This window comes from Lampetra fluviatilis, unplaced genomic scaffold (genome assembly GCF_964198595.1).
Source record: "Lampetra fluviatilis unplaced genomic scaffold, kcLamFluv1.1 SCAFFOLD_785, whole genome shotgun sequence".
NCBI lineage: Eukaryota > Metazoa > Chordata > Hyperoartia > Petromyzontiformes > Petromyzontidae > Lampetra > Lampetra fluviatilis.
In genome coordinates this window covers 1-24,000 of record NW_027621331.1, presented here as the reverse complement: position 1 = coordinate 24,000, position 24,000 = coordinate 1, and the positions used below count along the sequence as shown (strand labels likewise).

The 24,000-nt window shown below is 53.7% G+C and overlaps 1 protein-coding gene across 1 annotated transcript in view; it reads left to right on the top strand.

Annotated features, from left to right (window-relative positions):
* Positions 1–22,126, top strand: part of LOC144955105 (peripheral plasma membrane protein CASK-like) — a gene marked incomplete at both ends in the record, with an annotated part of 45,862 nt that extends 23,736 nt beyond the window's left edge. Inside the window, 6 exon segments of the mRNA XM_078885441.1 lie at positions 3,532–3,609; positions 5,965–6,042; positions 7,179–7,370; positions 9,144–9,222; positions 12,067–12,152; positions 22,058–22,126. Coding sequence (XP_078741567.1) covers positions 3,532–3,609; positions 5,965–6,042; positions 7,179–7,370; positions 9,144–9,222; positions 12,067–12,152; positions 22,058–22,126 — 582 coding nt within the window.
* Positions 22,127–24,000: the final 1,874 nt, after the last annotated feature.

The following is a 24,000-nucleotide window of genomic DNA, read 5'->3' as shown; positions in this document are numbered from 1 at the left end:
ACACACTCACTCGCTTACTCACTCACACCCACACATCACTCGCTCACTCGCTCACACCCACACACTCACTCGCTCACTCACTCACACCCACACACTCACTCGCTCACTCACTCACACCCACACATCACTCGCTCACTCGCTCACACCCACACACTCACTCGCTCACACCCACACACTCACTCGCTCACTCGCTCACACCCACACACTCACTCGCTCACTCGCTCACACCCACACACTCACTCGCTCACACCCACACACTCACTCGCTCACTCACTCACACCCACACACTCACTCGCTCACTCACTCACACCCACACATCACTCGCTCACTCGCTCACACCCACACACTCACTCGCTCACACCCACACACTCACTCGCTCACTCGCTCACACCCACACACTCACTCGCTCACTCGCTCACACCCACACATCACTCGCTTACTCGCTCACACCCACACACTCACTCGCTCACACCCACACACTCACTCGCTCACTCACTCACACCCACACATCACTCGCTTACTCGCTCACACCCACACACTCACTCGCTCACACCCACACACTCACTCGCTTACTCACTCACACCCACACATCACTCGCTCACTCGCTCACACCCACACACTCACTCGCTCACTCACTCACACCCACACACTCACTCGCTCACTCACTCACACCCACACATCACTCGCTCACTCGCTCACACCCACACACTCACTCGCTCACACCCACACACTCACTCGCTCACTCGCTCACACCCACACACTCACTCGCTCACTCGCTCACACCCACACACTCACTCGCTCACACCCACACACTCACTCGCTCACTCACTCACACCCACACACTCACTCGCTCACTCACTCACACCCACACATCACTCGCTCACTCGCTCACACCCACACACTCACTCGCTCACACCCACACACTCACTCGCTCACTCGCTCACACCCACACACTCACTCGCTCACTCGCTCACACCCACACATCACTCGCTTACTCGCTCACACCCACACACTCACTCGCTCACACCCACACACTCACTCGCTCACTCACTCACACCCACACACTCACTCGCTCACTCACTCACACCCACACATCACTCGCTCACTCGCTCACACCCACACACTCACTCGCTCACACCCACACACTCACTCGCTCACTCGCTCACACCCACACACTCACTCGCTCACTCGCTCACACCCACACATCACTCGCTTACTCGCTCACACCCACACACTCACTCGCTCACACCCACACACTCACTCGCTCACTCACTCACACCCACACACTCACTCGCTCACTCGCTCACACCCACACACTCACTCGCTCACTCGCTCACACCCACACACTCACTCGCTCACACCCACACACTCACTCGCTCACTCACTCACACCCACACACTCACTCGCTCACTCACTCACACCCACACATCACTCGCTCACTCGCTCACACCCACACACTCACTCGCTCACACCCACACACTCACTCGCTCACTCGCTCACACCCACACACTCACTCGCTCACTCGCTCACACCCACACATCACTCGCTTACTCGCTCACACCCACACACTCACTCGCTCACACCCACACACTCACTCGCTCACTCGCTCACACCCACACACTCACTCGCTCACTCGCTCACACCCACACATCACTCGCTCACTCGCTCACACCCACACACTCACTCGCTCACTCACTCACACCCACACATCACTCGCTCACTCGCTCACACCCACACATCACTCGCTTACTCGCTCACACCCACACACTCACTCGCTCACACCCACACACTCACTCGCTCACTCGCTCACACCCACACACTCACTCGCTCACTCGCTCACACCCACACACTCACTCGCTCACTCACTCACACCCACACATCACTCGCTTACTCGCTCACACCCACACACTCACTCGCTCACACCCACACACTCACTCGCTTACTCGCTCACACCCACACACTCACTCGCTCACTCGCTCACACCCACACACTCACTCGCTCACTCACTCACACCCACACACTCACTCGCTCACACCCACACACTCACTCGCTCACTCACTCACACCCACACATCACTCGCTTACTTGCTCACACCCACACACTCACTCGCTCACTCACTCACACCCACACACTCACTCGCTCACACCCACACACTCACTCGCTCACTCGCTCACACCCACACACTCACTCGCTCACTCACTCACACCCACACACTCACTCGCTCACACCCACACACTCACTCGCTCACTCGCTCACACCCACACATCACTCGCTCACTCACTCACACCCACACACTCACTCGCTCACTCACTCACACCCACACATCACTCGCTCACTCGCTCACACCCACACATCACTCGCTCACTCGCTCACACCCACACACTCACTCGCTCACTTCGCTCACACCCACACACTCACTCGCTCACTCGCTCACACCCACACACTCACTCGCTCACTCACTCACACCCACACATCACTCGCTTACTCGCTCACACCCACACACTCACTCGCTCACTCACTCACACCCACACACTCACTCGCTCACACCCACACACTCACTCGCTCACTCGCTCACACTCACTCGCTCACATCGCTCACACCCCCACACACTCACACTCACACTCACTCGCTCACACCCACACACTCACTCGCTTACTCGCTCACACCCACACACTCACTCGCTCACTCACTCACACCCACACACTCACTCGCTCACACCCACACACTCACTCGCTCACTCGCTCACACTCACTCGCTCACTCGCTCACACCCACACACTCACTCGCTCACTCACTCACACCCACACACTCACTCGCTCACACCCACACACTCACTCGCTCACTCGCTCACACCCACACACTCACTCGCTCACTCACTCACACCCACACACTCACTCGCTCACACCCACACACTCACTCGCTCACCTCGCTCACACCCACACACTCACTCGCTCACTCACTCACACCCACACACTCACTCGCTCACACCCACACACTCACTCGCTCACTCGCTCACACTCACTCGCTCACTTCGCTCACACCCACACACTCACTCGCTTACTCGCTCACAACCCACACACTCACTCGCTCACACCCACACACTCACTCGCTTACTCACTCACACCCACACACTCACTCGCTCACACCCACACACTCACTCGCTCACTCGCTCACACTCACTCGCTCACTCGCTCACACCCACACACTCACTCGCTTACTCGCTCACACCCACACACTCACTCGCTCACACCCACACACTCACTCGCTTACTCACACTGGCTGACAGTCACCACACTCACGCTTGGCAGTGCTAACCGCGACCCTCCTCTGTGTGCCCCCCCACTCCCCCCCCCCACTCCCCCCCCCACCTCCCCCCCCACCTCCCCCCCCACTCCCCCCCCCCACTCCCCCCCCCCACTCCCCCCCCCACTCCCCCCCCCCCACTCCCCCCCCACCTCCCCCCCCACTCCTCCCCCACTCCCCCCCCCCACCTCCCCCCCCCACCTCCCCCCCCACTCCCCCCCCCGAGCAGCTGTACGACAAGATCAACTCCAAGTCGTCCCCGCAGATCCGCAACCCGCCTAGCGATGGGGTGCAGAGGGCCAAGGAGGTGAGCACTCAAGTGGGTGGGTGGGTGGGTGAGTGGGTGGGTGAGTAGGTGAGTGGGTGGGTGGGTGGGTAGGTGAGTGGGTGAGTGGGTGGGTGGGTGGGTGAGTGGGTGGGTGAGTAGGTGAGTGGGTGGGTGGGTGGGTGGGTGAGTGGGTGAGTGGGTGAGTGGGTGGGTGAGTAGGGTGGTGGGTGGGTGGGTGGGTGAGTAGGTGGGTGAGTGAGTGAGTGGGTGGTGGGTGAGTAGGTGGGTGAGTGGGTGGTTGGTTGGGTGGGTGAGTGGGTGAGTGGGTGAGTGGGTGGGTGAGTAGGTGGGTGGGTGGGTGAGTAGGTGAGTGAGTGAGTGGGTGAGTAGGTGGGTGAGTAGGTGGGTGAGTAGGTGGGTGGGTGAGTAGGTGGGTGGTTGGGTGAGTGAGTGAGTGGGTGAGTGGGTGAGTGGGTGGGTGAGTAGGGTGGTGGGTGGGTGAGTAGGGTGGTGGGTGGGTGAGTGGGTGAGTGGTTGGGTGAGTGGGTGGGTGAGTAGGTGGGTGGGTGAGTAGGTGGGTGAGTGGGTGAGTAGGTGGATGGGTGGGTGAGTGATTGGGTGGGTGAGTGAGTGAGTGAGTGGGTGAGTAGGGTGGTGGGTGGGTGAGTAGGGTGGTGGGTGGGTGAGTGGGTGGGTGAGTGGGTGAGTAGGTGGATGGGTGGGTGAGTGATTGGGTGGGTGAGTGAGTGAGTGAGTGAGTGGGTGAGTGGGGTGGTGGGTGAGTAGGTGGGTGAGTAGGTGGGTGAGTGGGTGGGTGAGTAGGTGGGTGAGTGGGTGGGTGAGTGGGTGAGTAGGTGGATGGGTGGGTGAGTGATTGGGTGGGTGAGTGGGTGAGTGAGTGGGTGAGTGGGGTGGTGGGTGAGCAGGTGGGTGAGTAGGTGGGTGAGTGGGTGGGTGAGTAGGTGGATGAGTGGGTGGGTGAGTGGGTGAGTGGGTGGGTGAGTAGGTGGGTGGGTGAGTAGGTGGGTGGTTGGGTGAGTGAGTGAGTGGGTGAGTGGGTGGGTGAGTAGGGTGGTGGGTGGGTGAGTGGGTGAGTGGTTGGGTGAGTGGGTGAGTGGTTTGGGTGAGTGGGTGAGTAGGTGGGTGGGTGAGTAGGTGGGTGAGTGGGTGGGTGAGTGGGTGAGTAGGTGGATGGGTGGGTGAGTGATTGGGTGGGTGAGTGAGTGAGTGAGTGAGTGGGTGAGTGGGGTGGTGGGTGAGTAGGTGGGTGAGTGGGTGGGTGAGTAGGTGGGTGAGTGGGTGGGTGAGTGGGTGAGTAGGTGGATGGGTGGGTGAGTGATTGGGTGGGTGGGTGAGTGGGTGAGTGGGGTGGTGGGTGAGTAGGTGGGTGAGTGGGTGGGTGAGTGAGTGAGTGGGTGAGTGGGGTGGTGGGTGAGTAGGTGGGTGAGTAGGTGGGTGAGTGGGTGGGTGAGTGAGTGAGTGAGTGGGTGAGTGGGGTGGTGGGTGAGTGGTTGGGTGTGTAGGATGTTGGGTGAGTAGGTGGGTGGGTGGGTGGTTGGGTGGGTGAGTGGGTGAGTGGTTGGGTGAGTGAGTGGGTGAGTGGTTGGGTGAGTAGGTGGGTGGGTGAGTAGGTGGGTGAGTAGGTGGGTGGGTGAGTGGGGTGGTGGGTGAGTAGGTGGGTGGGTGAGTAGGTGGGTGAGTGGGTGGGTGAGTGGGTGAGTAGGTGGATGGGTGGGTGGTTGGGTGAGTGAGTGAGTGGGTGAGTGGGTGAGTGGGTGGGTGAGTGGGGTGGTGGGTGAGTAGGTGGGTGGGTGAGTAGGTGGGTGGGTGAGTAGGTGGGTGAGTGGGTGGGTGAGTGGGTGAGTAGGTGGATGGGTGGGTGGGTGAGTGGGTGAGTGAGTGGGTGAGTGGGGTGGTGGGTGAGTAGGTGGGTGAGTAGGTGGGTGAGTGGGTGAGTAGGTGGATGGGTGGGTGAGTGATTGGGTGGGTGGGTGAGTGAGTGGGTGGGTGAGTGGGGTGGTGGGTGAGTAGGTGGGTGAGTAGGTGGGTGAGTGGGTGGGTGAGTAGGTGGGTGAGTGGGTGGGTGAGTGGGTGAGTGGGTGAGTGGGGTGGTGGGTGAGTAGGTGGGTGAGTAGGTGGGTGAGTGGGTGGGTGAGTAGGTGGGTGGGTGGGTGAGTGAGTGGGTGAGTGGGGTGGTGGGTGAGTAGGTGGGTGAGTGGGTGGGTGAGTGGGTGAGTAGGTGGGTGAGTGGGTGGGTGAGTGGGTGAGTAGGTGGATGGGTGGGTGAGTGATTGGGTGAGTGAGTGAGTGGGTGAGTGGGGTGGTGGGTGAGTAGGTGGGTGAGTAGGTGGGTGGGTGTTGTGACGATGTGACGCCGCCGTTGTGCCGTTGCAGGTGCTGGAGACGGTGGCGAGCTACCCCCACCAGGACGCCAAGGAGCTCCGCGCGCTGCTCACACAGCCACACTTCATGGTACGGGGCGCGGGGGGGTTGAGTCGTCATGGTCGTTATCGTCGCCCTCGTCATGGGTGTGTGCGTGTACGTCTGTGTGTGCGCGTGTGCGCGTACATGGGTGTGCGTGCGCGCGTGCGTGTGTACGTCTGTGTGTGCGTACATGCGCGTGCATGTACGTGTGTGTGCCTGCATGTGCGTGTGTGTACGTGTGTGTGCGTACGTGTGTACGTGTATGTACATACGTGTGCGTGTGTACGTGTGCGTGTGTACGTGTGCGTGTGTACGTGTGCGTGTGTACGTGTGCGTGTGTACGTGTGTGTGTGTACGTGTGTGTGTGTACGTGTGTGTGTGTACGTGTGTGTGTGTACGTGTGTGTGTGTACGTGTGTGTGTGTACGTGTGTGTGTGTACGTGTGTGTGTGTACGTGTGTACGTGTGTGTGTGTACATGTGTGTGTGTACGTGTGTGTGTGTACGTGCGTGTACGTGTGTACGTGTGTGTGTGTGTACGTGTGTACGTGTGTGCGTGTGTACGTGTGTGTGTGTGTACGTGTGTACGTGTGTGCGTGTGTACGTGTGTGTGTGTGTACGTGTGTGTGTACGTGTGTGTACATGTGTGTACATGTACGTGCGTGTGCTCTCCCCGCAGGCGCTGCTGCAGGCGCACGACGTGGTGGCGCACGAGGTGTACAGCGACGAGGCGCTGCGTGTGTGTGTGTACGTGTGTGTGTACGTGTGTGTGTGTACGTGTGTGTGTGTACGTGTGTGTGTGTACGTGTGTGTGTGTACGTGTGTGTACATGTACGTGCGTGTGCGCTCCCCGCAGGCGCTGCTGCAGGCGCACGACGTGGTGGCGCACGAGGTGTACAGCGACGAGGCGCTGCGTGTGTGTGTGTACGTGTGTGTGTGTACGTGTGTGTACATGTACGTGTGTGTGTACGTGTGTGTGTACATGTACGTGTGTGCGCTCCCCGCAGGCGCTGCTGCAGGCGCACGACGTGGTGGCGCACGAGGTGTACAGCGACGAGGCGCTGCGTGTGTGTGTGTACGTGTGTGTGTACGTGTGTGTGTGTACGTGTGTGTGTGTACGTGTGTGTGTGTACGTGTGTGTACATGTACGTGTGTGTACATGTACGTGCGTGTGCGCTCCCCGCAGGCGCTGCTGCAGGCGCACGACGTGGTGGCGCACGAGGTGTACAGCGACGAGGCGCTGCGCGTCACCCCGCCGCCCACGTCGCCCTTCCTCAACGCCGCCGACTCCCCCGGGAGCCCCGACGCCGAGTTGGACATGGAGAACGTGACGCGCGTGCGCCTCGTCCAGTTCCAGAAGAACACGGACGAGCCCATGGTGAGACACGGGGAGACACGGGGAGACACAGAGACACAGAGAGACAGACAGGGAGAGAGACAGAGAGACAGAGGGAGACAGGGAGAACGTGACGCGCGTGCGCCTCGTCCAGTTCCAGAAGAACACGGACGAGCCCATGGTGAGACACGGGGAGACACGGGGAGACACAGAGACACAGAGAGACAGACAGGGAGAGAGACAGAGAGACAGAGGGAGACAGGGAGAACGTGACGCGCGTGCGCCTCGTCCAGTTCCAGAAGAACACGGACGAGCCCATGGTGAGACACGGGGAGACACGGGGAGACACAGAGACACAGAGAGACAGACAGGGAGAGAGACAGAGAGACAGAGGGAGACAGGGAGAACGTGACGCGCGTGCGCCTCGTCCAGTTCCAGAAGAACACGGACGAGCCCATGGTGAGACACGGGGAGACACGGGGAGACACAGAGAGACAGAGAGACAGAGAGAGACAGGGAGACATGGAGAACGTGACGCGCGTGCGCCTCGTCCAGTTCCAGAAGAACACAGACGAGCCCATGGTGAGACACGGGGAGACACCGAGAGAGACACAGAGAGAGACAGAGAGACACAGAGAGACAGGGAGACAGGGAGAACGTGACGCGCGTGCGCCTCGTCCAGTTCCAGAAGAACACAGACGAGCCCATGGTGAGACACGGGGAGACACCGAGAGAGACACAGAGAGAGACAGAGAGACACAGAGAGACAGGGAGACAGGGAGAACGTGACGCGCGTGCGCCTCGTCCAGTTCCAGAAGAACACAGACGAGCCCATGGTGAGACACGGGGAGACACCGAGAGAGACACAGAGAGAGACACAGAGAGACAGAGAGAGACAGACAGGGAGAGAGACAGAGAGAGACAGGGAGACAGGGAGAACGTGACGCGCGTGCGCCTCGTCCAGTTCCAGAAGAACACGGACGAGCCCATGGTGAGACACGGGGAGACACCGGGAGAGACACAGAGAGAGACAGAGAGACACAGAGAGACAGAGACACAGAGAGACAGAGAGAGACAGGGAGACAGGGAGAACGTGACGCGCGTGCGCCTCGTCCAGTTCCAGAAGAACACGGACGAGCCCATGGTGAGACACGGGGAGACACGGGGAGACACAGAGACACAGAGAGAGACACAGAGAGACAGAGAGACAGACAGGGAGAGAGACAGAGAGACAGAGAGAGACAGGGAGACATGGAGAACGTGACGCGCGTGCGCCTCGTCCAGTTCCAGAAGAACACAGACGAGCCCATGGTGAGACACGGGGAGACACAGAGAGAGACACAGAGAGACAGAGAGACAGACAGGGAGAGAGACAGAGAGAGACAGGGAGACAGAGAGACAGGGAGACAGGGAGACAGGGAGACAGAGAGAGAGAGACAGAGACACGGGGAGACACAGAGAGCGACACAGAGAGACAGGGAGAGACACAGAGAGAGAGACAGGGAGACAGACACAGGGAGAGACACAGAGAGACAGAGACACAGAGAGACAGGGAGAGACACAGAGAGAGAGACAGGGAGACAGGGACACGGAGAGACACAGAGACACAGAGAGACAGGGAGAGACACGGAGAGAGAGACAGGGACACAGAGACACAGGGAGAGACACAGAGACACATCGTAGTGATGATGGCCATCATCATCGTAGTGGTAGCAGAGCTACAGGGAGCCGACTGACGAACAATCGGACGGTAAAGCGACGGCATCGCAAGAGATGTGTAAAACGTCACCACGTCTCCCTCCCTCCCTCCCTCAGGGCATCACGCTGAAGATGAATGAGCAGAACCGCTGCATTGTGGCCAGGATCATGCACGGAGGGATGATTCACAGACAAGGTGAGCCATCACCACCGTCGTCATCATCTCCACCATCACCATTGTCACCACCAGGACCATCATCTTCATTGTCATCATCATCATCACCACCGTCGTCATCATCTCCACCATCACCATTGTCACCACCAGGACCATCATCTTCATTGTCATCATCATCATCATCACCGTCGTCATCATCTCCACCATCACCATTGTCACCACCAGGACCATCATCTTCATTGTCATCATCACCACCGTCGTCATCATCTCCACCATCACCATTGTCACCACCAGGACCATCATCTTCATTGTCATCATCATCATCACCACCGCCGTCATCATCTCCACCATCACCATTGTCACCACCAGGACCATCATCTTCATTGTCATCATCATCATCATCACCGTCGTCATCATCTCCACCATCACCATTGTCACCACCAGGACCATCATCTTCATTGTCATCATCACCACCGTCGTCATCATCTCCACCATCACCATTGTCACCACCAGGACCATCATCTTCATTGTCATCATCATCATCACCACCGTCGTCATCATCTCCACCATCACCATTGTCACCACCAGGACCATCATCTTCATTGTCATCATCATCACCACCGCCGTCGTCATCGTCGTCGTCGTCGTCATCGTCGTCGTCATCATCGTCACCATCATCTCCACCATCACCATTGTCACCACCACGACCATCACTATCCCTATCACCATCAGCACCATCACCACCACTGCTGTCACCACCATCACCACAACCATCACCATAATCGTCACCACCGCCACCACCATAGCTACAACCACCACCATTGTCACCATCATCACCATCACTACCGCCACCATTGCCACGACCATCACTACCACTCTTTGCGTGATGAGTCTATGGGTCTCTGCGTGGTGAGTCGATGGGTCTCTGCGTGGTGAGTCTATGGGTCTCTGTGTGGTGAGTCTGTGGGTCTCTGTGTGGGATGTCTATGGGTCTCTGTGTGATGAGTCTGTGGGTCTCTGTGTGGTGAGTCGATGGGTCTCTGCATGGTGAGTCTGTGGGTCTCTGCATGGTGAGTCTGTGGGTCTCTGCATGGTGAGTCTATGGGTCTCTGTGTGGTGAGTCTGTGGGTCTCTGTGTGGGATGTCTATGGGTCTCTGTGTGATGAGTCTGTGGGTCTCTGTGTGGTGAGTCGATGGGTCTCTGCATGGTGAGTCTATGGGTCTCTGCGTGGTGAGTCTGTGGGTCTCTACGTGGTGAGTCTGTGGGTCTCTGTGTGGTGAGTCTGTGGGTCTCTACGTGGTGAGTCTGTGGGTCTCTGCATGGTGAGTCTGTGGGTCTCTGTGTGGTGAGTCGATGGGTCTCTGCATGGTGAGTCTGTGGGTCTCTACGTGGTGAGTCTGTGGGTCTCTGTGTGGTGAGTCTGTGGGTCTCTGCATGGTGAGTCTGTGGGTCTCTACGTGGTGAGTCTATGGGTCTCTGCGTGGTGAGTCTGTGGGTCTCTACGTGGTGAGTCTGTGGGTCTCTGCATGGTGAGTCTGTGGGTCTCTGTGTGATGAGTATGTGGGTCTCTGTGTGGTGAGTCGATGGGTCTCTGCATGGTGAGTCTATGGGTCTCTGCGTGGTGAGTCTGTGGGTCTCTACGTGGTGAGTCTATGGGTCTCTGCGTGGTGAGTCTGTGGGTCTCTACGTGGTGAGTCTGTGGGTCTCTGCATGGTGAGTCTGTGGGTCTCTGCATGGTGAGTCTATGGGTCTCTGTGTGGTGAGTCTGTGGGTCTCTGTGTGGGATGTCTATGGGTCTCTGTGTGATGAGTCTGTGGGTCTCTGTGTGGTGAGTCGATGGGTCTCTGCATGGTGAGTCTATGGGTCTCTGCGTGGTGAGTCTGTGGGTCTCTGTGTGGTGAGTCGATGGGTCTCTGCATGGTGAGTCTGTGGGTCTCTACGTGGTGAGTCTGTGGGTCTCTGCATGGTGAGTCTATGGGTCTCTGTGTGGTGAGTCTGTGGGTCTCTGTGTGGGATGTCTATGGGTCTCTGTGTGATGAGTCTGTGGGTCTCTACGTGGTGAGTCTGTGGGTCTCTGCGTGGTGAGTCGATGGGTCTCTGCGTGGTGAGTCTGTGGGTCTCTGCGTGGTGAGTCGATGTGTCTCTGCGTGGTGAGTCTGTGGGTCTCTGCGTGGTGAGTCTGTGTGTCTCTGCGTGGTGAGTCTGTGGGTCTCTGCGTGGTGAGTCTGTGGGTCTCTGCGTGGTGAGTCTGTGGGTCTCTGCGTGGTGAGTCTGTGGGTCTCTGTGTGGTGAGTCTGTGGGTCTCTGTGTGGTGAGTCTGTGGGTCTCTGCGTGGTGAGTCTGTGGGTTTCTGTGTGGTGAGTCTGTGGGTCTCTGCGTGGTGAGTCGATGGGTCTCTGCGTGGTGAGTCGATGGGTTTCTGTGTGGTGAGTCTGTGGGTCTCTGTGTGGTGAGTCTGTGGGTCTCTGCGTGGTGAGTCTGTGGGTTTCTGTGTGGTGAGTCTGTGGGTCTCTGCGTGGTGAGTCGATGGGTCTCTGTGTGATGAGTCTGTGGGTCTCTGCGTGGTGAGTCGATGGGTTTCTGTGTGGTGAGTCGATGGGTCTCTGTGTGATGAGTCTGTGGGTCTCTGTGTGGTGAGTCTGTGGGTCTCTGTGTGATGAGTCTATGGGTCTCTGTGTGGTGAGTCTGTGGGTCTCTGCGTGGTGAGTCGATGGGTCTCTGCGTGGTGAGTCGATGGGTCTCTGCGTGGCGAGTCTACGGCAAACGGGCCGTGCCGGTGTGGTGGTCGGGGTCCGAGTGCCGGCATCGGCGGTGGCGCTGACGACGGCACGCACCACCGGAGTCTCCTCTCTCTGTTGCTGCAGGCACGCTGCACATCGGCGATGAGATCCGTGAGATCAATGGGATCAGCGTCATGAACCAGTCGGTGGAGCAGCTGCAGAAGATGCTGGTGGGTGGAGTTGTGCGTGCAGTGGCGCTCCATCCTTCATCCACAGCTCTCTCTCTCTCATTCATCCACAGCTCTCTCTCATTCATCCACAGCTCTCTCTCTCTCATTCATCCACAGCTCTCTCTCTCTCATTCACCCACAGCTCTCTCTCTCATTCATCCACAGCTCTCTCTCATTCATTCATCCACAGCTCTCTCTCTCTCATTCACCCACAGCTCTCTCTCTCTCATTCACCCACAGCTCTCTCTCTCTCATTCACCCACAGCTCTCTCTCTCTCATTCATCCACAGCTCTCTCTCTCTCATTCACCCACAGCTCTCTCTCTCTCATTCACCCACAGCTCTCTCTCTCTCATTCATCCACAGCTCTCTCTCTCTCATTCACCCACAGCTCTCTCTCTCTCATTCACCCACAGCTCTCTCTCTCTCATTCATCCACAGCTCTCTCTCTCTCATTCACCCACAGCTCTCTCTCTCTCATTCACCCACAGCTCTCTCTCTCTCATTCACCCACAGCTCTCTCTCTCTCATTCACCCACAGCTCTCTCTCTCTCATTCACCCACAGCTCTCTCTCTCTCATTCACCCACAGCTCTCTCTCTCTCATTCATCCACAGCTCTCTCTCTCTCATTCACCCACAGCTCTCTCTCTCTCATTCATCCACAGCTCTCTCTCTCTCATTCATCCACAGCTCTCTCTCTCATTCATCCACAGCTCTCTCTCTCATTCATCCACAGCTCTCTCTCTCTCATTCACCCACAGCTCTCTCTCTCTCATTCATCCACAGCTCTCTCTCTCATTCATCCACAGCTCTCTCTCTCTCATTCACCCACAGCTCTCTCTCTCTCATTCATCCACAGCTCTCTCTCACTCATTCATCCACAGCTCTCTCTCTCTCATTCATCCACAGCTCTCTCTCTCATTCATCCACAGCTCTCTCTCTCTCATTCATCCACAGCTCTCTCTCTCATTCATCCACAGCTCTCTCACTCTCATTCATCCACAGCTCACTCTCTCTCATTCATCCACAGCTCTCTCTCACTCATTCATCCACAGCTCTCTCTCTCTCCTTCATCCACAGCTCTCTCTCTCTCCTTCATCCACAGCTCTCTCTCTCTCTCATTCATCCACAGCTCTCTCTCTCTCCTTCATCCACAGCTCTCTCTCTCTCTCATTCATCCACAGCTCTCTCTCTCTCATTCATCCACAGCTCTCTCTCTCTCCTTCATCCACAGCTCTCTCTCTCCTTCATCCACAGCTCTCTCTCTCATTCATCCACAGCTCTCTCTCTCATTCATCCACAGCTCTCTCTCTCTCATTCATCCACAGCTCTCTCTCTCTCTCATTCATCCACAGCTCTCTCTCTTTCCTTCATCCACAGCTCTCTCTCTCGTTCATCCACAGCTCTCTCTCTCATTCATCCACAGCTCTCTCTCTCTCATTCATCCACAGCTCTCTCTCTCTCTCATTCATCCACAGCTCTCTCTCTCTCATTCATCCACAGCTCTCTCTCTCATTCATCCACAGCTCTCTCTCATTCATCCACAGCTCTCTCTCTCATTCATCCACAGCTCTCTCTCTCTCATTCATCCACAGCTCTCTCACTCATTCATCCACAGCTCTCTCTCTCTCATTCATCCACAGCTCTCTCTCTCATTCATCCACAGCTCTCTCTCTCATTCATCCACAGCTCTCTCACTCATTCATCCACAGCTCTCTCTCTCTCATTCATCCACAGCTCTCTCTCTCATTCATCCACAGCTCTCTCTCTCATTCATCCACAGCTCTCTCTCTCGTTCATCCACAGCTCTCTCTCATTCATCCACAGCTCTCTCTCTCTCCTTCATCCACAGCTCTCTCTCATTCATCCACAGCTCTCTCTCTCTCCTTCATCCACAGCTCTCTCTCATTCATCCACAGCTCTCTCTCTCATTCATCCACAGCTCTCTCTCATTCATCCACAGCTCTCTCTCTCTCATTCATCCACAGCTCTCTCTCTCTCATTCATCCACAGCTCTCTCTCTCTCCTTCATCCACAGCTCTCTCTCCTTCATCCACAGCTCTCTCTCTCTCATTCATCCACAGCTCTCTCTCATTCATCCACAGCTCTCTCTCTCTCCTTCATCCACAGCTCTCTCTCATTCATCCACAGCTCTCTCTCTCTCCTTCATCCACAGCTCTCTCTCATTCATCCACAGCTCTCTCTCTCTCCTTCATCCACAGCTCTCTCTCATTCATCCACAGCTCTCTCTCTCTCATTCATCCACAGCTCTCTCTCTCTCATTCATCCACAGCTCTCTCTCTCTCATTCATCCACAGCTCTCTCTCTCTCATTCATCCACAGCTCTCTCTCATTCATCCACAGCTCTCTCTCTCATTCATCCACAGCTCTCTCTCTCTCCTTCATCCACAGCTCTCTCTCTCTCCTTCATCCACAGCTCTCTCTCTCATTCATCCACAGCTCTCTCTCATTCATCCACAGCTCTCTCTCTCTCCTTCATCCACAGCTCTCTCTCACTCATTCATCCACAGCTCTCTCTCTCTCCTTCATCCACAGCTCTCTCTCTCAATCATCCACAGCTCTCTCTCTCTCATTCATCCACAGCTCTCTCTCTCTCAATCATCCACAGCTCTCTCTCTCTCATTCATCCACAGCTCTCTCTCACTCATTCATCCACAGCTCTCTCTCTCTCCTTCATCCACAGCTCTCTCTCTCAATCATCCACAGCTCTCTCTCTCTCATTCATCTACAGCTCTCTCTCTCTCTCTCCTTCATCCACAGCTCTCTCTCTCTCCTTCATCCACAGCTCTCTCTCTCAATCATCCACAGCTCTCTCTCTCTCATTCATCCACAGCTCTCTCTCTCTCCTTCATCCACAGCTCTCTCTCTCAATCATCCACAGCTCTCTCTCTCTCATTCATCCACAGCTCTCTCTCTCAATCATCCACAGCTCTCTCACTCATTCATCCACAGCTCTCTCTCATTCATCCACAGCTCTCTCTCTCTCCTTCATCCACAGCTCTCTCTCTCTCCTTCATCCACAGCTCTCTCTCTCTCATTCATCCACAGCTCTCTCTCCTTCATCCACAGCTCTCTCTCTCTCATTCATCCACAGCTCTCTCTCTCTCATTCATCCACAGCTCTCTCTCTCATTCATCCACAGCTCTCTCTCTCATTCACCCACAGCTCTCTCTCTCTCATTCACCCACAGCTCTCTCTCTCTCATTCATCCACAGCTCTCTCTCTCAATCATCCACAGCTCTCTCTCTCATTCATCCACAGCTCTCTCTCTCATTCATCCACAGCTCTCTCTCTCTCATTCATCCACAGCTCTCTCTCTCATTCATCCACAGCTCTCTCTCTCTCATTCATCCACAGCTCTCTCTCTCATTCATCCACAGCTCTCTCTCTCAATCATCCACAGCTCTCTCTCTCGTTCATCCACAGCTCTCTCTCTCATTCACCCACAGCTCTCTCTCTCTCATTCATCCACAGCTCTCTCTCTCTCATTCATCCACAGCTCTCTCTCTCTCATTCATCCACAGCTCTCTCTCTCATTCATCCACAGCTCTCTCTCTCAATCATCCACAGCTCTCTCTCTCGTTCATCCACAGCTCTCTCTCTCATTCACCCACAGCTCTCTCTCTCTCATTCACCCACAGCTCTCTCTCTCAATCATCCACAGCTCTCTCTCTCATTCATCCACAGCTCTCTCTCTCTCTCATTCATCCACAGCTCTCTCTCTCTCTCATTCATCCACAGCTCTCTCTCTCATTCACCCACAGCTCTCTCTCTCTCGTTCATCCACAGCTCTCTCTCTCATTCATCCACAGCTCTCTCTCTCTCTCATTCATCCACAGCTCTCTCTCTCTCTCATTCATCCACAGCTCTCTCTCTCATTCATCCACAGCTCTCTCTCTCTCATTCATCCACAGCTCTCTCTCTCTCCTTCATCCACAGCTCTCTCTCTCATTCATCCACAGCTCTCCCTCTCATTCATCCACAGCTCTCTCTCTCATTCATCCACAGCTCTCTCTCTCATTCACCCACAGCTCTCTCTCTCTCATTCACCCACAGCTCTCTCTCTCTCATTCATCCACAGCTCTCTCACTCATTCATCCACAGCTCTCTCTCTCTCATTCATCCACAGCTCTCTCTCTCTCATTCATCCACAGCTCTCTCACTCATTCATCCACAGCTCTCTCTCTCAATCATCCACAGCTCTCTCTCTCATTCATCCACAGCTCTCTCTCTCATTCATCCACAGCTCTCTCTCTCTCATTCATCCACAGCTCTCTCTCTCTCATTCATCCACAGCTCTCTCTCTCATTCATCCACAGCTCTCTCTCTCATTCACCCACAGCTCTCTCTCTCTCATTCATCCACAGCTCTCTCACTCATTCATCCACAGCTCTCTCTCTCTCTCAATCATCCACAGCTCTCTCTCTCATTCATCCACAGCTCTCTCTCTCATTCATCCACAGCTCTCTCTCTCATTCATCCACAGCTCTCTCTCTCATTCATCCACAGCTCTCTCTCTCTCTCATTCATCCACAGCTCTCTCTCTCATTCACCCACAGCTCTCTCTCTCATTCATCCACAGCTCTCTCTCTCATTCATCCACAGCTCTCTCTCTCTCATTCATCCACAGCTCTCTCTCTCTCATTCATCCACAGCTCTCTCTCTCTCATTCATCCACAGCTCTCTCTCTCATTCATCCACAGCTCTCTCTCTCATTCATCCACAGCTCTCTCTCTCTCTCATTCATCCACAGCTCTCTCTCTCATTCATCCACAGCTCTCTCTCTCTCATTCATCCACAGCTCTCTCTCTCTCATTCATCCACAGCTCTCTCTCTCGTTCATCCACAGCTCTCTCTCTCTCATTCATCCACAGCTCTCTCTCTCATTCATCCACAGCTCCCTCTCTCTCATTCATCCACAGCTCTCTCTCTCGTTCATCCACAGCTCTCTCTCTCTCATTCATCCACAGCTCTCTCTCTCGTTCATCCACAGCTCTCTCTCTCTCATTCATCCACAGCTCTCTCTCTCTCATTCATCCACAGCTCTCTCTCTCGTTCATCCACAGCTCTCTCTCTCTCATTCATCCACAGCTCTCTCTCTCTCATTCATCCACAGCTCTCTCTCTCGTTCATCCACAGCTCTCTCTCTCTCATTCATCCACAGCTCTCTCTCTCTCATTCATCCACAGCTCTCTCTCTCTCATTCATCCACAGCTCTCTCTCTCATTCATCCACAGCTCTCTCTCTCTCATTCATCCACAGCTCTCTCTCTCTCATTCATCCACAGCTCTCTCTCTCATTCATCCACAGCTCTCTCTCTCATTCATCCACAGCTCTCTCTCTCTCATTCATCCACAGCTCTCTCTCTCTCTCATTCATCCACAGCTCTCTCTCTCTCATTCATCCACAGCTCTCTCTCTCTCTCATTCACCCACAGCTCTCTCTCTCTCATTCATCCACAGCTCTCTCTCTCTCGTTCATCCACAGCTCTCTCACTCATTCATCCACAGCTCTCTCTCACTCATTCATCCACAGCTCTCTCTCTCTCGTTCATCCACAGCTCTCTCACTCTCCTTCATCCACAGCTCTCTCTCTCTCGTTCATCCACAGCTCTCTCACTCTCCTTCATCCACAGCTCTCTCACTCATTCATCCACAGCTCTCTCTCTCTCCTTCATCCACAGCTCTCTCTCTCTCGTTCATCCACAGCTCTCTCACTCATTCATCCACAGCTCTCTCTCTCTCGTTCATCCACAGCTCTCTCACTCTCCTTCATCCACAGCTCTCTCACTCATTCATCCACAGCTCTCTCTCACTCATTCATCCACAGCTCTCTCTCACTCATTCATCCACAGCTCTCTCACTCATTCATCCACAGCTCTCTCTCGTTCATCCACAGCTCTCTCACTCATTCATCCACAGCTCTCTCACTCCTTCATCCACAGCTCTCTCTCGTTCATCCACAGCTCTCTCACTCATTCATCCACAGCTCTCTCTCACTCATTCATCCACAGCTCTCTCTCACTCATTCATCCACAGCTCTCTCTCTCTCCTTCATCCACAGCTCTCTCTCACTCATTCATCCACAGCTCTCTCACTCATTCATCCACAGCTCTCTCTCTCTCCTTCATCCACAGCTCTCTCTCACTCATTCATCCACAGCTCTCTCTCACTCATTCATCCACAGCTCTCTCACTCATTCATCCACAGCTCTCTCTCTCTCCTTCATCCACAGCTCTCTCTCTCTCGTTCATCCACAGCTCTCTCACTCATTCATCCACAGCTCTCTCACTCATTCATCCACAGCTCTCTCTCACTCATTCATCCACAGCTCTCTCTCACTCATTCATCCACAGCTCTCTCTCTCTCCTTCATCCACAGCTCTCTCTCACTCATTCATCCACAGCTCTCTCACTCATTCATCCACAGCTCTCTCACTCATTCATCCACAGCTCTCTCTCTCTCGTTCATCCACAGCTCTCTCACTCATTCATCCACAGCTCTCTCTCTCTCGTTCATCCACAGCTCTCTCACTCTCCTTCATCCACAGCTCTCTCACTCATTCATCCACAGCTCTCTCTCACTCATTCATCCACAGCTCTCTCTCACTCATTCATCCACAGCTCTCTCACTCATTCATCCACAGCTCTCTCTCGTTCATCCACAGCTCTCTCACTCATTCATCCACAGCTCTCTCACTCATTCATCCACAGCTCTCTCTCGTTCATCCACAGCTCTCTCACTCATTCATCCACAGCTCTCTCTCACTCATTCATCCACAGCTCTCTCTCACTCATTCATCCACAGCTCTCTCTCTCTCCTTCATCCACAGCTCTCTCTCTCTCATTCATCCACAGCTCTCTCACTCTCCTTCATCCACAGCTCTCTCTCACTCATTCATCCACAGCTCTCTCACTCTCCTTCATCCACAGCTCTCTCTCTCTCCTTCATCCACAGCTCTCTCTCTCTCATTCATCCACAGCTCTCTCTCATTCACCCACAGCTCTCTCTCTCTCCTTCATCCACAGCTCTCTCTCTCTCATTCACCCACAGCTCTCTCTCTCTCATTCATCCACAGCTCTCTCTCTCTCATTCACCCACAGCTCTCTCTCATTCACCCACAGCTCTCTCTCTCTCATTCATCCACAGCTCTCTCTCTCTCATTCATCCACAGCTCTCTCTCTCTCATTCACCCACAGCTCTCTCTCTCTCATTCACCCACAGCTCTCTCTCTCTCATTCATCCACAGCTCTCTCTCACTCATTCATCCACAGCTCTCTCTCTCTCCTTCATCCACAGCTCTCTCTCTCATTCATCCACAGCTCTCTCTCTCTCATTCATCCACAGCTCTCTCTCATTCACCCACAGCTCTCTCTCTCTCCTTCATCCACAGCTCTCTCTCTCTCATTCACCCACAGCTCTCTCTCTCTCATTCATCCACAGCTCTCTCTCTCTCATTCATCCACAGCTCTCTCTCTCTCATTCACCCACAGCTCTCTCTCTCTCCTTCATCCACAGCTCTCTCTCTCTCATTCATCCACAGCTCTCTCTCTCTCATTCATCCACAGCTCTCTCTCTCTCATTCATCCACAGCTCTCTCTCTCTCATTCATCCACAGCTCTCTCTCTCTCATTCATCCACAGCTCTCTCTCCTTCATCCACAGCTCTCTCTCTCTCATTCATCCACAGCTCTCTCTCTCTCATTCATCCACAGCTCTCTCTCTCTCATTCATCCACAGCTCTCTCTCTCTCCTTCATCCACAGCTCTCTCTCATTCATCCACAGCTCTCTCTCTCTCCTTCATCCACAGCTCTCTCTCATTCATCCACAGCTCTCTCTCTCTCCTTCATCCACAGCTCTCTCTCTCATTCATCCACAGCTCTCTCTCTCTCATTCATCCACAGCTCTCTCTCATTCATCCACAGCTCTCTCTCTCTCCTTCATCCACAGCTCTCTCTCTCTCATTCATCCACAGCTCTCTCTCTCTCTCTCCTTCATCCACAGCTCTCTCTCTCTCCTTCATCCACAGCTCTCTCTCTCTCTCTCCTTCATCCACAGCTCTCTCTCTCTCCTTCATCCACAGCTCTCTCTCTCTCATTCATCCACAGCTCTCTCTCTCTCTCCTTCATCCACAGCTCTCTCTCTCTCATTCATCCACAGCTCTCTCTCTCTCTCTCCTTCATCCACAGCTCTCTCTCTCTCCTTCATCCACAGCTCTCTCTCTCATTCATCCACAGCTCTCTCTCTCTCTCATTGATCTGGGGAGTGGTCGTGCCGCAGTTCGCACGCTGCGCCACCTCGCGGCCAACATCAGTGACGATTATATTTAACCGGTCCTGGGCCTTCCCTAAGTCGACTCAACCTCAAATGAGTAGCTGGTGCGGTGCGTAAACATCACCACTGTAGAGACAAAGGCAGCCGGGCGTGGTGCTGGCCACCAACGCCCTTCGTGTGCTGTGCCGGCACTTGCCCCAACAGTCGGTTCCATCTATATGGGGGCCTTGTCTCTTTGTGGCGAGTGTGTGAGTCTATGGGCTTCTGTGTCGTGAAGCTATGGCTTTCTTTGTGGTGAGTCATTAGGCCTCCGTGTGAGTTTATAGGTCTCTGTGAGTTTATAGGTCTGTGTGAGAGTCTATGGGTCTCTGTGTGAGAGTATGGCTCTCGATGTGGTGAGTTTATGGGTCAGTTTATGAGTCGATGGGTCTGTTTGCGAGTCTATGGGTCTCCGTGTGAGTCTATGGTTCTCTGTGTGAGTTCACGGGTCTGTGTGTTAGTGTACGGGTCTGTGTACGAGTCTATGGTTCTCTGTGTGTTAGTGTACGGGTCTGTGTACGAGTCTATGGTTCTCTGTGTGTTAGTGTATGGGTCTGTGTATGAGTCTATGGCTCTCTGTGTGAGTTTACAGGTCTGTGTGTTATTGTATGGGTCTGTGTATGAGTCTATGGTTCTCTGTGTGTTAGTGTATGGGTCTGTGTATGAGTCTATGGCTCTCTGTGTGAGTTTACAGGTCTGTGTGTTATTGTATGGGTCTGTGTACGAGTCTATGGTTCTCTGTGTGTTAGTGTATGGGTCTGTGTACGAGTCTATGGCTCTCTGTGTGAGTTTACGGGTCTGTGTGTTAGTGTATGGGTCTGTGTACGAGTCTATGGCTCTCTGTGTGAGTTTACGGGTCTGTGTGTTAGTGTACGGGTCTGTGTACGAGTCTATGGTTCTCTGTGTGTTAGTGTACGGGTCTGTGTACGAGTCTATGGCTCTCTGTGTGAGTTTACGGGTCTGTGTGTTAGTGTATGGGTCTGTGTACGAGTCTATGGCTCTCTGTGTGAGTTTCCGGGTCTGTGTTAGTGTATGGGTCTGTGTACGAGTCTATGGCTCTCTGTGTGAGTTTACGGGTCTGTGTGTTAGTGTATGGGTCTGTGTACGAGTCTATGGCTCTCTGTGTGAGTTTACGGGTCTGTGTGTTAGTGTACGGGTCTGTGTACGAGTCTATGGCTCTCTGTGTGAGTTTACGGGTCTGTGTGTTAGTGTATGGGTCTGTGTACGAGTCTATGGTTCTCTGTGTGTTAGTGTACGGGTCTGTGTACGAGTCTATGGCTCTCTGTGTGAGTTTACGGGTCTGTGTGTTAGTGTACGGGTCTGTGTACGAGTCTATGGCTCTCTGTGTGAGTTTACGGGTCTGTGTGTGAGTCTATGGCTCTCTGTGTGAGTTTACGGGTCTGTGTGTTAGTGTACGGGTCTGTGTATGAGTCTATGGTTCTCTGTGTGTTGGTGTACGGGTCTGTGTGTTAGTGTATGGGTCTGTGTACGAGTCTATGGCTCTCTGTGTGAGTTTACGGGTCTGTGTGTTAGTGTACGGTCTGTGTATGAGTCTATGGCTCTCTGTCACAGAGGGAAATGCGAGGAAGCATCACCTTCAAGATCGTCCCCAGCTATCAGAGCCAGCCTTCGTCGTGTGAGGTGAGTCATTCACTCACTCATCCATTCACTCACTCACTCATCCATTCACTCACTCACTCATCCATTCACTCACTCATCCATTCACTCACTCACTCATCCATTCACTCACTCACTCATCCATTCACTCACTCATCCATTCACTCAATCATCCATTCACTCACTCATCCACTCACTCACTCATCCACTCACTCACTCATCCATTTACTCACTCACTCATCCATTCACTCACTCACTCATCCATTCACTCACTCACTCACTCATCCATTCACTCACTCATCCACTCACTCACTCATCCATTTACTCACTCACTCATCCATTCACTCACTCATCCATTCACTCACTCATCCACTCACTCACTCATCCATTTACTCACTCACTCATCCATTCACTCACTCACTCATCCACTCACTCACTCATCCATTTACTCACTCACTCATCCATTCACTCACTCACTCATCCATTCACTCACTCACTCATCCATTCACTCACTCACTCATCCATTCACTCACTCATCCATTCACTCACTCACTCATCCATTCACTCACTCACTCATCCATTCACTCACTCACTCATCCATTCACTCACTCACGCATCCATTCACTCACTCACTCATCCATTCACTCACTCATCCATTCACTCATCCACTCACTCATCCATCCATTCACTCACTCATCCATTCACTCACTCACTCATCCATTCACTCACTCACTCATCCATTTACTCACTCACTCATCCATTCACTCACTCACTCATCCATTCACTCACTCACTCATCCATTCACTCACTCATCCACTCACTCACTCATCCATTTACTCACTCACTCACTCATCCATTCACTCACTCACTCATCCACTCACTCACTCATCCATTTACTCACTCACTCATCCATTCACTCACTCACTCATCCATTCACTCACTCACTCACTCATCCATTCACTCACTCACTCATCCATTCACTCACTCACTCATCCATTCACTCACTCACGCATCCATTCACTCACTCACTCATCCATTCACTCACTCATCCATTCACTCATCCACTCACTCATCCATCCATTCACTCACTCATCCATTCACTCACTCACTCATCCATTCACTCACTCACTCATCCATTTACTCACTCACTCATCCATTCACTCACTCACTCATCCATTCACTCACTCACTCATCCATTCACTCACTCATCCACTCACTCACTCATCCATTTACTCACTCACTCACTCATCCATTCACTCACTCACTCATCCACTCACTCACTCATCCATTTACTCACTCACTCATCCATTCACTCACTCACTCATCCATTCACTCACTCACTCATCCATTCACTCACTCACTCATCCATTCACTCACTCACGCATCCATTCACTCACTCACTCATCCATTCACTCACTCATCCATTCACTCATCCACTCACTCACTCATCCATTCACTCACTCATCCATTCACTCACTCACCTGTTCCATTATTCATCTACTCATCCATTTAACTTTCATTCATTCGTATGCTCCATTCATTCACCCCACTCGGTCAATACACACCGACACACAGACATGCACACAGTACCATAGTTCGCACAAAAACTTCTCGCCACAAATGAATCAAAGTACCTTATTGATCCCATCGCCAGCGGCTTTTGGCTGGCCGTTGAACAAAGATGGTGGTAACCTCATCATCGAGCGGCGCTTTCAGATGCTATGATGCCACTTTTAAATCATCATCTGGATTGACAAACTCATTTCTTGAGAACTGCTTGTTCTTGTCTTGAGTTTGATGTCTTTCCCTCACACCTCCGATTATCACGATTGGCTACGTACTGTGCGAAAGAAGTTAAACACGCGCACACTTGGGGAAAAATCCCTGCAAATAAGCAT